This window comes from Cervus elaphus, chromosome 11 (assembly GCF_910594005.1).
Source record: "Cervus elaphus chromosome 11, mCerEla1.1, whole genome shotgun sequence".
In the NCBI taxonomy this organism is placed as follows: Eukaryota; Metazoa; Chordata; class Mammalia; order Artiodactyla; family Cervidae; genus Cervus; species Cervus elaphus.
The window spans coordinates 88982096-88995300 of NC_057825.1; the positions used below are offsets into that span (position 1 = coordinate 88982096).

Consider the following 13205-nt stretch of genomic DNA (forward strand, 5'->3'; position numbering starts at 1 on the left):
AGCCAAAGAAATACAAATTAAAATGAGACATCACTTAATCAACATGATTAGCAAAGTCTTAAAAATCATAATGTTCATCATAGGCAAGTTTGCTGATAAATAGGCACTCATACACAGGACAGAAGTATGAATTTGTCAGCCTCAAAGGCAGATTTCTCAAAAGGCAGAATTTCTCAAAGGCAGATTGTCAAAACATATTAAGAGGTGGAAAAGTGTGTACATTTTGACCTAGTAATCCATTTCTGGGGATTTGATCATAGTAAATAATTCAAAGATGCTGGTAATAATTTAGCTGTAAACATTTTAATTTCAGGTTTCAGTATTTAAAAGGGTGAAACACCCTACATCTCTATCAAAACGGGTGAATAAATAACAATGCCAGAGCTGTTTAATGGAATGTGTTACTCATTAAAAATAGATGGATAGACATATTTGTATCTTTGCCACAAAAACACTTTCCCTATATACTGTAAGTGAAAGGCAGATTTTAAAATACCAAATGCCATTTTTGAAGGAAAAAGAGTGAATATACAAATAAATCTGTAACCACACACAGAAAGAGATATGACAATTAAGCCTCGAAAAAGAATGTCTCTGGTGAATTGAATGTGAGAGTGTTTTCCAGACTCTAGTTTGTAGATTCTGATTTTCTATTTCACTGTGGAAAAAGAATGAGTAGGATTTAGCAAGGCTGACAGAGAAGGAGGGTGTCCTGAGTGCCCCACATGGGGAGGTGGCAACCAGAGGGTGTATGTGTTCTGGTAACAATAAGTGGTCTGCTCGGGGTCAGCACAAAAGGTGTGTTTGTTTGGAGGGTTTTCTTTGTGGGGGGGACAAAGGAGTGGTTGATGAGGTTTAGGGAGTGTCCAGATCCAGAAGGATTCCCTACCTCTACGATCTGTGAGTTTACCTCATCTCCCTAAAAGAAATGCTCAGGACCCGGACTTGCTTTCATTCTAGTTCAGAAACCTGTGATTCATCATCCAAAACCTTAATTATAACACCCAAGGTCTGCTATGTGCAAAAATCCACCTGTCATTGTTCAAACGTGCTGGCAGGGAGTGTGTAAAGCACGCAAACCAGCCTGCTGAGGTGCTCCTTCAACGCAGCAGTGGTAACCCAGAAACCCGCCCAAGGTGACAGGTTCCTGAGCCCAGAGCTTCAGGCTGCGCTCAGTGACAAAGTGACCACGTGAGGTTCCTCCGCAGCTCCCAAGCCAATTCCTCAGGGCCACGGCCTCGGGGAAAGTTACAGGGCTTATGTGGTTTCTTTCAACCAAGAAAAGTATCCGAAGTCTTCTTTTCCCTGTTGCCAAGGCCTGGCAGAGGGAAGCAGAGTGTGTAATTGCAAACCTCTCGTTTATCAGCTTCAGCCGCTTTTCTGTCACCACATTATGTGTACCATTTAGCCAGTTAATCTCCCAGACCGCTTGGAAATATAATAATTACAAAGAGAGGGCCTCAGCCCTGGAGAGAGATGACGAAAGAGCCGTCAAGGTATACCTAGTCTCCAAGTACCCAGGAGAATTGTTTACTAACCTAGTTCAAACTCAGATTAAAGACCTAAAATCCAAGATGAAGACATGGTCTCTTTGTAAGAACACAACATTTTTCAACTACAAGTACAGATTTTAAAAACAAACCAATAAATAAGTAAATAAACAAAAAGCAAATGAGCAAACAACAGAAATCTATCTTGCTCCGAACACTACAGTAGCATCTAATGAACACAACAGTGTTTTTGGAGGTTTTAAAACTTTTTAAAACATAGTCAAAGCTATGGTTTTTCCAGTAGACATGTATGGATGTGAGAGTTGGACCACAAAGAAGGCTGAACGCCAAAGAATTGATGCTTTTGAACTGTGGTGTTGGAGAAGACTCTTGAGAGTACCTTGGACTGCAAGGAGATCAAACCAGTCCATCCTAAAGGAAATCAATCCTGAATATTCTTTGGAAGGACTGATGTTGAAGCTGAAGCTCCAATACTTTGGCCACCTGATGCGAAGAGTTGACTCATTAGAAAAGACCCTGATGCTGGGAAAGACTGAAGGCAGGAGGAAAAGGGGACGACAGAGGATGAGAAGGTTGGATGGCATCACTGACTCAATGGACATGAGTTTGAGCAAGCTCCAGGAGAATGTGAAGGACAAGGAAGCCTGGCGTGCTGCAGTCCATGTGGTCGCAAAGAGTCGGACATAACTGAGCGACTGAACAACAACAACAACAAAACTTTTAAAGCTTAAGAAACCATCAGGAAGCTAGTTAGCAGCCTCTGCTAGAAATTACAGTGCCATGCATCATCCAAATAAAAAATAGCATCATTATAACAACACTGGACATGCCTTTATGCAAATAAACTATCAAATATGAAACTTTGACTTGAACTTGGTTAATGACTAAAATGAAGTCTTTATAATTATCAAGAAAAACAAATTAACAATGTATGTTGGGGGCCAAAGTGCTTATTTTTGTTTCATATTTGGTAAAGCCACATTAACTGAGGTTGCAGGTGCAAAAGAAAAAATTTTAATTAAAAGGAGATCATTTATTAATCTATGCTAAAGCTTTATAAATCTGAATTGAATATTGTGAGGAAAATAAATAATTACCAAAAATGATTCAAGAAGTAGAAAACTTGAACTGACCATTAAAAACAGACCAGACTCAGAAGTTTCATAAGCAATTTCTTCCAAGCCTTCACAGCAACATTTGATTTCCATGATAATTCATCTACTCCAGAGAATAAAACAGATGGAACAATTTAATATTTATTTTATAAAGCTGACATAACACTGATATCAAAGCCTAAAAAAAGGAAAAAAGGGTCCAAATAGATCAAATCTAGCAGTAGATGCAGAGAATAATACGCATGGCCAAGAAGGGTTCATTCCAAGAATTTAAAAGAATGGCTTTAATTTAATTGAGTCAAATATCCTCAAAACATTTCAGGAAAAAAACAAAACTCCAACATATTATCTCCCCTGCTTTAAAAAACAAATCAAAATACTAAATCTTTTAGTAACTTATGAAGAGAAGCATATTTTATTAACATCAAAATGTACATGTATGTATACACATAGAAAAATATACATATGCATATTATATATAAATAACTGAAAAATCAGTCTATTATTTAATTGCTAAAAGCTACAAACATTATGGTATGTCCGGAAAAATACAAAGATAGCCACTGCTTTAAAAAAAAAAAAAAAAGTGTTGTTCTTAAAAGTTTTAGCCAACATGATAAGAAAAAGTAATGAGATGAAAGGGCTTCTCAGGTGGCTCAGTGGTAAAGAAATCGCCTGCCAATGCAGGAGTCATGGGTTCGATCTCTGAGTTGAGAAGATCCCCTGGAGGAGCAAATGGCAACGCACTCCAGTATCCTTGCCAGGATAATCCCATGGACAGAGGAGCCTGGCGGGCTACAGTACATGGGGTTTCAAAGAGTCGGACGGACCCAGCACTCACATGTGCAATGAGATGAAAATATAAAAAGAAAGAGACAAAGTTATCTCCATTGAAGATTACACGATGCAAGAAACCTCAGAGAATCAGCTGAAGGACTATTAAAATTAACAAAACCTATTACAAAATACATTTGATCATTGAACAACACAGCTTTGAACTGTGTGGGTCCATTTACATGTGTGAATTTTTTTTTATAGTAAATACCACAGAACTTGGAGCTTCCCTCGTGGCTCAGATGGTAAAAGCATCTGCTTGCAATGCGGGAGACCCAGGTTCGATCCCTGGGTGGGGAAGATCCTCTGGAGAAGGAAATGGCAACCCATTCCAATACTACTGCCTGGAAAATTCCATGGATGGAGGAGCCTGATGGGCTACAGTCCATGGGGTCGCAAAGAGTCGGACACAACTGAGCAACTTCACTTCACTTCACCACAGAACTACATGATCAGCATTGATTGAGTCTGCCAGTGGGGAACCCTGGATATAGAGAAACCTGTGATGTGAGGGCCAACCATAAATTAAAGGCGGATTTTTGGAGTGTTGGCCCCCTAACCTTTGTGTTGTTCAGGGACCGACTGTAAATATAATTTACAGATATCTAAAAAGCTTTTAGATATCATCAATAACCAAAGCAAGGGAAAAAGTCTCACCCACTAGATCCATGAAAACAGGAATCATTTTTGGCCGATTCCCTAGTACCTAGAAGTTACAGTGCAGAACAGGTACTCAATGAAAATCTGTAGACTACATGAATGAGCAAGTTCAGAATAAGGACAGAAGTACAAAATAAAAGAACCAAACTGAAATTCCACAAACAGATTCAAGTACTTAGAAGGATTTAGTATATGATTAAAAATGGAATTTCAAATCATCTATTCCTTCCTTCCAGTCGGAAGGAATAGATTATTCCACAAATGACAATTGAGAATATTAATTGGTTGACTGTTTTAAAATAGTAAAACATGAGTTGTACCTCACACTACACATTAGAACAAATTGTAGGTAGAACAGTTCAACATAATGAGACCACAAAAGAATTAGAAGATAAGGAAGGTTTTCCTAATTATACAAGCAAAGGTAGAAAGCTTAAGGGGAAAGATTCATAGCTTCTGCTACATAAAAACAAAAAAAATAGGCATGTCAAAAATACCGTAAACAAAACAGTAAAAGACAATAAATGGGGACTACTTGCCAACTATCAGTAACCTTTTTATATAAAGTGTGTTATAAAGCTCTAAGAAAAGGATGATCCATCAATAGGAAAAATTCTAAAAAGGTTAAGGTGCAAGTAACAAGATGACAAACGATCTACAAACTTACTCACTCTAACAAATATTAAAGATGAAACTAGGCTGAGATTTTTTTCCCCAGTCAAGTTGGCAAATGTTAGAACTAATGTCTGTTTATAGAAGGGCCTGAAAAGTACGCATTCACACACTGCTAGTGGGAAAGAAGGGTAATTTCTAGAAACTTACCCTAAATAATCAAAGATGAGCCAAACATTTATGTACAAGAATTTCTGTTGCATCATTTATGTTCCTTGACTTTAGCCTTACAAATTTAATATATAATTTTTATAAAAAAATTAATCAATCCAAACTGTAGCCCTATATTATACATCTAGTTCTAGAACCTGCCTTATTGAATTTAAAATTTTGAAGAAATCTTTATTTTTTGAAAATAGGTACACAGCCAGAAAGTGAAGAACTAAAGAGCCTCTTGATGAAAGTGAAAGAGGAGAGTGAAGAAGTTGCCTAAAAGATCAACATTCAGAAAGCTAAGATCATGGCATCCAGTCCCATCACTTCATGGCAGATAGATGGGGAAACAGTGGAAACAGTGGCTGACTTTATTTTTCTGGGCTCCAAAATCACTGTGGATGGTGATTGCAGCCATGAAATTAAAAGATGCTTACTCCTTAGAAGGAAAGTTATGACCAACCTAGACAGCATATTAAAAAGCAGAGATATTGCTTTGCCAACAAAGGTCCATCTAGTCAAGGCTATGGTTTTTCCAGTGGTCATGTATGGATGTGAGAGTTGGACTATAAAAGCTGAGCACAGAAGAATTAATGCTTTTGAACTGAGGTGTTGGAGAAGGCTCTTGAGAGTCCCTTGGACTGCAAGGAGATCCAACCAGTCCAACCTAAAGGAGATCAGTCCTGGGTGTTCATTGGAAGGACTGATGTTGAAGCTGAAACTCCAATACTTTAGCCACCTGATGTGAAGAGCTGACTCATTGGAAAAGACCCTGATGCTGGGAAAGATTGAGAGTAGGAGGAGAAGGGGACGACAGAGGATAAGATGGTTGGATGGCATCACCGACTCAACGGACATGAGTTTGGGTAAACTCTGGAAGTTGGTGATGGACAGGGAGGCCTGGTGTGCTGCGGTTCATGGGGTCGCAAAGAGTCAGACACGACTGAGCGACTGAACTGAACTGAATAAAGGAAATCATTGTATTCATATATAATAATACCTATGTAAGGAATCTCCTTAAAAAAAGTATAACTGTGAGACTGCCAACTTGTCACTGTTATAAACAAGTCAACAACCACCATCATTTACATTTTTCTCTGCACTTTCAGGTAAGTATTTATATAAGTATAATATAAATATATATGTCAAAAAGTGAAATCAATGACCCAAATTATGCCCACTTAAAATTGATAGTGATTGCCACGTTGACTTCCAAGAAAAGTTGTATCAATTTATATTCCCAATAACAATGTGTGGATTACTCATAACAGTGAGAAATAAGAAGAATCTATATGGTCAAAGGATTTCAAAATTATAGTAAATGCAATCAAGGGATTATTTTTCCCAGCTACAATGAATGATGTTATAGAAGAATGTTTAATGACATAAAAGCTTTATTATGAAAGATTTTTAAGTTAAAAAGCAAATAAGTTAAACAGTGTGAGTCCCTCAGAATTCATACAAGCTTTTACAGAATATTTATTGATCTATACATTCATCTGAATGCTTCTCAGGTGACCCAGTGGTAAAAATCTGCCCGGCAATGCAAGGAGACACAGGAGACGCCAGTTCGATCCCTAGGTGGGGAAGATCTCCTGGAGGAGGAGATGGCAACCCACTCCAGTATTCTTGCCTGGAAAATCCCATGGTCAGAGGAGCCTGGTGGGCTACAGTCCATGGGGTAGCAGAGTCAGACACAACCAAGCATGCACGCACACACGCATACTTTCATCTATCAGACTGTGCAACAGAATGTTAATCACAGTTATCTTTGGGTGGTGGAATTACAGGCCATTAAAATACATTTTCTCTTACGCTTTCCTAAATTTTCTATGTTCCAGAGAAAAAAATATGCTTTTGCAGTCTAAAACAAATCATCATCTACTAAAAAACAATAAAACACTATCTGAAAACTAGTTGCATACAAGCATTTATATGCAACCAAACTTGATGATCATAATAAAGAGTTTTTCAGGATAAATGTTACCTGCCCAGCTAAGTGTTTGCCAACTGAATCTACAATTGGAGTATTCAGCACAGGGCATCCCAAGGACTCATCAAGTGCTTACTGGTCTCCCCAGAAGGTCAGCCTGTGCTCCGGGTGCCAAGGGCAAAGATGAAGACCAAGGGGTTCTGCCCTCCAGAAGCCCTCAAACCAGCAGGGAAGAGGGGGCAAGCACCAACCCACATGAGTTCAAGACAGGACGTGGAGGTGTATCAAGGTTCCCTGCCAGAAAAGTCAACACGGTCAAAAATTAAAACCAAAAGAGGAGAGGCAATAGCAGGCTTGAGTTCCACAAAGTTATACAAGCTTGTTACACAAAGAAGTTATGTGTCAAATCCCTCCTTGAGGAAGCCCTAACCAGCTACAAGTACTTCAGAAATGTAAGTGGGTAAAACTGAAAGATTTTCAAGGTAAGAGGACAGCAAACTATTAAAGGCAAAAGTACCGGGCATATAATACACCAGGCTAGTGTGTGTTAGTTGCTCAGTCATGTCTGACTCTTTGCGATCCCAGGGACTGTAGCCTGCCAGGCTCCTCCATCCATGAGATTTCCCAGGCAAGAATACTGGAATGGATTGCCATTTCCATCTCCAGGGGATCTTCCTGACCCAGGGACTGAACCCAGGTCTCCCATGTTGCAGGCAGACTCTTCACTGTCTGAGCCATCAGGGAATCCAGTGAAGAAAGTTTGTTTCCTCTGACTTAAGAGAAAGAAATAAAAGTACTAACAAATGCATAAAATTCCATTTCAACGAACTTCCAATTTTTTCTACGTCTAGACAACAACTATTTAAGTCATATTTAACCCAACTAATTCATAATGCTTCAAAAGAATTTACCCACATTTTTAGAACTGGTCTGAAGGGAAACATACACTTATGCTTGAAATGAAGAGTTCCTAAGAAATGGTTCTAGTAGCCTAGATTTCTGGCTCCTTTCCTGATTCTACAAAAGGATTTTTATATTTAACATTTCACAGATGAAAAGAAAAAAAGCAAAACAAAAGTCACCATAAAAGTGCCCCAATCCTCTATCTAGAGGCAATCTGAAACATACTAGCTTTAGCGTAGAATTAAGTCTATACTTTAAGTGAGATGATGAAAAACATTTGAAATGGCAGGAAAACAATGGTCAATTTTGGGTGATCAACCAAAAAAAAAGCATGACATGATTAGCATTGGTCTGCTGGAGTTTAATATTGAGTTGATCATTACATCCATAGGTAAAGTACAAGAACATGTAGGACAGCTAAGAGTTCTCAGCATGACTTCTAACCTGCTGGTCAACAGGACAGGCAGAAGTGCCTTTACTAACGCTCACAAATGCACAGCAGCATTTACAACACCAAACGTACTTCAGACAAAACGCAACTAGTGAAGTGAGAAGTTTCCCTAACCACACTGACTACAGCTATGGGTCTCAAAGGGTCCTTTTCCTCTCTTCCCCACCAGCAGCAGTCACAAGCCACACGGGGGAACTCTCATTAGACGGGCACACTCGCCCACCTTCTTCCTACCCAGCCAATGGGGTACCAAGTCCTCCAAGTGGTTGTGATTTGAGGGCACTGCTGTGGAAGAGACTAGAGAGGTTTTGAGGGAGAAGCAGGCACAAGACGCCCAATTCGTTAGGCCAGTTCCATTCTGGTTGACCCAATCTCCACTTCCCACTGCCTGTCCTTTTCAGCCGGCAGCCCAAAGAGCAGGACCCTGTTCAAAGTATACTTTTAAAAGGTCTTTAGAGATAGGTCTAATGGAAAAACCATCTATTTTTCACATGTTACCATGGAACATGAAGCATCATTTACTCCTATAAGAAAGGTCCTCTTTGCAGGGGACACTGAGTATTTGCAGAAAGATTTTCACTTTATCCTAGGAAACCAAATTTTGGAAAAGTAAATACAGGAAACTCAGCCTCTAAGTCTTCCATATACACCTTTACAGCCCTTGTTCAAAGTGAACTTTCCCTAATTATGACTGTCCAATAAGGAAAACATGTGTCCTGGGCAAAGCTCCACTGTTCACTCTGAAAGACATCATTTCTATGTAATGGAGAAGAGAACCAGCTTACTTCATGCCCCCTGCTGGTCCCTCTGCCCCAAATCCACTGGGAAGCTGACTCGCTTCCTCTCTCCCCATCCTTCATGGTATTTTGTGTCCGGGAACATGCTTCTTTAGTCTACGACGCTAAGAGTTGAACGCAACTGAGCAACTTCACTTTCACTTTTTACTTTCATGCATTGGAGAAGGAAATGGCAACCCACTCCAGTGTTCTTGCCTGGAGAATCCCAGGGATGGGGGAGCCTGGTGGGCTGCCGTCTATGGAGTCACACAGAGTCGGACACGACTGAAGCGACTTAGCAGCAGCAGCAGCAGTCTTCTGGGAACTGCCATAAAAGTAATAATGTTTATTTCTGGATTATAAGTTATATTACAAAATCAATGTCATTTTGTGTGTAGCCCTTTATTTTTAAAGTTTATAAGTAGCTTCCATATTTACCATCTCATTTGATTCTCATAACAACCCACTGTGTAGAGGTGTGTAGAGTTTCCACTTTACAGATAAGGAAACTAAAACTTAGTGTGGACTTCAATAAACAACTGACCACTGAACAGTAAGGAGGAAATACCAATGCTCTGCATCAAAAACTAAAGAATTCACTAGGTTCAAGAGAACTCCCAAACTTTCTTGAATTTGTCATCTGCCAAATGAGATTTGCTAAAATCTCTAAGGTTTTTACTTCAGGCAGTATTTTCTGTCTTAGGAAGGGTGAGGAACTGGGAGATAAGTAAGACAAACTCTCAGTTACAGAATGGACATAACCTGTGATGATATCTGGAATTCTATTAAGTTCAAAGTGACAATGATGATGATTGATTAAATGCTTACTATGTGTCAAGCACCATTTGAGGTTCATTAATTATATTCAATGATCCTGTTAATATTACTATTCTCTAGATGAGGAAAACAAGGTACAAGCTAGGTAACTTGCCCAAAAGTACACATCTTGCTCCCTTGAGGACACCAGGAGGACCTGGGATTGAAGGAGACAAGACCCTATGCCGCTACTGAGGGGAACCTGACATCAGAGGGCAGCCACCACAGGAACCCAGATTAAGTTCCCAATGTTACACTTAATCAAGTCTCCACACTCTCTCCACCAAAACACCAATCAAGTAATCAGAAGAATCAACAGGGAATCCCAACAGTTCCTTCTTAGATTGTCCCCACGGATGTGGGGGAAGAAGAGGAAAGACCTCATTTTTCCAAATCTTGATTACTGACAGAACACTGGCTGATTCACCTAGAACTGCCTTCAACTAATTTAAGAAAAATTAGTGAGGAATGCAACTCTGGAGGAAATGTGCAGAATAAAGATGCATGTGGCATTGATGGGTATTCAGCAATCTAGTGGAAAGTGAGGTGGGAGACAGAAATTGTAGTCAATGCACAGAACTAATGACTAAAAAAAAAAAAAATATATATATATATATATATATATATGAAGGAATCCTCACTGGTGTAAATTACTCGCCTTCTTTTTCCTCTACTTTTTTCAACTGCTCATTGCTTGGAACTGCATAAGCCAGCTTTTACAAATTGATCAATCTTTGTAAGTTTATACACTCTTTTGTTAAGGAAAGAAACAAAGATTAAGTTGAACTCAGGCAAAAGAGAAAAATTCCATGATGAACGAATGCAGTCTTCATGGGCAAGTATCCCATGTTGGGGGACAGGAGCAGCTTTACAAAGCTTCCTCGACTTTTCCTACTTTTATTGTTTCTTGTTTCATTGTTCACTGAATAACCTGAAACTGCCCTGAGATCCTGTGAATCCAAAAGAAAACCCTGTTTAAAGCAAGTTCCAGGGTATTCATTCACCTCTACTGGAGAAAAAGTCCCAATCCAGGAGAATGGGACTACAGTAACCACAGTAAGTTGACTTTTAGTATCAACATTCCTGCTATAATCATAATTCTGACTCAGCTGCCTACTAACTGAGGGCCTATGTGCTTCACTTCACCCTTCCATAAACTGGGGATGGTAATACCTTCTTCATCATCAGGTTGGTGTGAAAATGTAATGAGCCGATACATATACAGTACTCTGAACAGTGCCTGGCACAGAGTAGGTGCTCAAATAGTGTTAGGTTATTATTAATACTTTCAGCATTTGCAAACAACATTATAATAGGGACCCGAATACAGGAGACTTCTATTGTATTGGTAATGTTTAACTGCTTTAAAAAAAAATCTAAAATTAGAACTATCAATACAAAAATATAAAAGGGCTTGGGAAAAGGGGAAAAAAAAAAGCCACTCGGAGTCATGCCACCTGTTGGTGACTTTCAGGTGAGGGTACACCCCGGAGCTGCTGTGGAATCCGGTTCCACGGCTGCCCCGTATTTCCCTTAGATGATGCCTCCACTTCTTAATCAGCGTTTCATGGGCAGGATTACGGGCGGGTCCGTGAACCCCCTGAAACTGTACACGGAACTGGGTGGGGCTGAGGCTCTGGGCATTTGGGGAGAGGGGGGAAGGGGAAGGGTTCCAGAGCTTTTCTCAAGCTCTAATAAATCATCCTGTAGCAAACAACTTGCTCTCCAGAGGAGACAGTGACCCAACAATTCACTTCACGGAAGCTAGGCAATGACCAGGACACCTGGGCTGTTAATCTGTTATCTCAACACCAGAGAGACCCGGGGCCGCAAGGGGCAAGAGCCGGCCGGGCAGTGACCTTCACCTTTGAAAAACTCACCGGCTCCCCAGACCCGGCCCAGGTTTGCCGGGCTCAACTTCCCCTCCCTTCCCCCATCCCTCGTTCTCTTCCAAGAACAAACTCAAAGGAAACTGGCAGCACTCCGTCTAGGGTTTCACTCCTGCCCTCGGCTCCCAGAGAAGTTAATCAAAGAACAATTAATCCGCACAAAATTCCAAAACCCACCCCAAAGCTCCAGAACTCGCAAAGTTAGAAGATCCAGGCGCCGCTGCTGATGGTGAACATCTGCGGGTCGCTGGGCTCAGGGGTAGGCAGAGAGTACGAAAAGGAAGCAGCCAGGGTCTGGCCTGAGGGTCGGACCCCGACCACCCTCTCCGAATCTACGCGCTTCAGACGCCGGTGAAGACTGGTTTGGAAGCAGCCAGGTAAGCAGGTAGGTGTAGGCAAGTGTACGAGCCGCGGCGGATTAAAGTTCAAGCGCGTTCACACACCGCTCCCCCTTCCCCGGCGGGGCGGGCGTTCTCACGCACGGCCGGCCGGCCACTTCCCGGGGACCGGCTGAGCGCTCGACCGTCCCCCTCTTTGGAACAGGCTCCCCAAATCCCTAGTAGACACAAGTGATTTCCCTTGCCTCCTAGCTTGCAAGCCTCGAAAAGCATTCGCCTCCCTCTCCTCTCCTACGCGAGCGCAGAACACCCCCAAGACAGAGAAATGGAGGGGACCAGGGGAAAGCAGGGTGTCCCGGAGGGCAGGTGGCGCCGGGCGCGCCACGGGCAGCGTACGTACCCAGCGCGAAGAGGGCGAGCTGTCCAGCCGAGGTGACCATTTTACGGGCGGCGGGCGGCAGGCGCTCCAGCCTCCTGCCCTACCTGCGGTGCCCGAGTGGCGAAGCGGCGCCGCGGTGCGGGGGAAAAAGGCGCCGGCGAGGCAGGGCCAGCCCCCGGCGCGGGCGGGCGGAGGGAGGACCGCGCGCCTCTGCTGGCACTCGCCCCGCCGAGCCGCCGGCCGGGCGGAAATGGGAAGGCGGTTACCGTCACCTCCGCCACTCGGCGACCGGGCGCGGCGGACCACCCTCCCGCCCCGGTGGGGGTGCCCCCCTGAGGGCACGGGGTGGGGTGGGGCTGGGGCGGGGACGCGGCGCGCACCGTGCGGGGCGCGGGCGGCGGGGCGGGGCGGCGCGGGAATCTCGGAGCCCGCGGAGCCAGCCGGGCATCCAGGCCGGGGGAAAGGCAGGAAGCGCCCGATTTCAGACACCACCCTCAGATTAGCCGCTCAGATCCGAGCGCGAGCGGCCGGGCGCAGTGGCCGCTTCCAGGATCTCGGCGCAGGAGAGGAGCCACCCCGGCGTCTGTCATTTGCGCCGACGGCCGCTGCCGAGGGATCTCCCGGGCCAAGAACTGGGACGCGGCCCGGAAGGGGACCTGCGAGAGCTTCGCCTGCCCTTGCCAAGACGTGGCTCAGAGAAAGTGCTCCCCACAATCGAACAAATTCAACCAGATTCCCCACCTGCGCCCCCATCCGAGAGAACACTGGATTCTCC

At 42.9% G+C, this 13205-nt stretch overlaps 1 protein-coding gene across 2 annotated transcripts in view; it reads right to left on the bottom strand.

The window, feature by feature from the left end:
* Positions 1-12664, bottom strand: part of TGFA (transforming growth factor alpha) — a 109786-nt gene extending 97122 nt beyond the window's left edge. For both annotated transcript variants that reach the window (XM_043918323.1, XM_043918322.1), the window contains exon 1: positions 12452-12664. In XM_043918323.1, the coding sequence (XP_043774258.1) occupies positions 12452-12491 (40 nt within the window). In that variant the 5' untranslated portion in view covers positions 12492-12664. The remainder of the gene's footprint in view (positions 1-12451) is intronic.
* Positions 12665-13205: the final 541 nt, after the last annotated feature.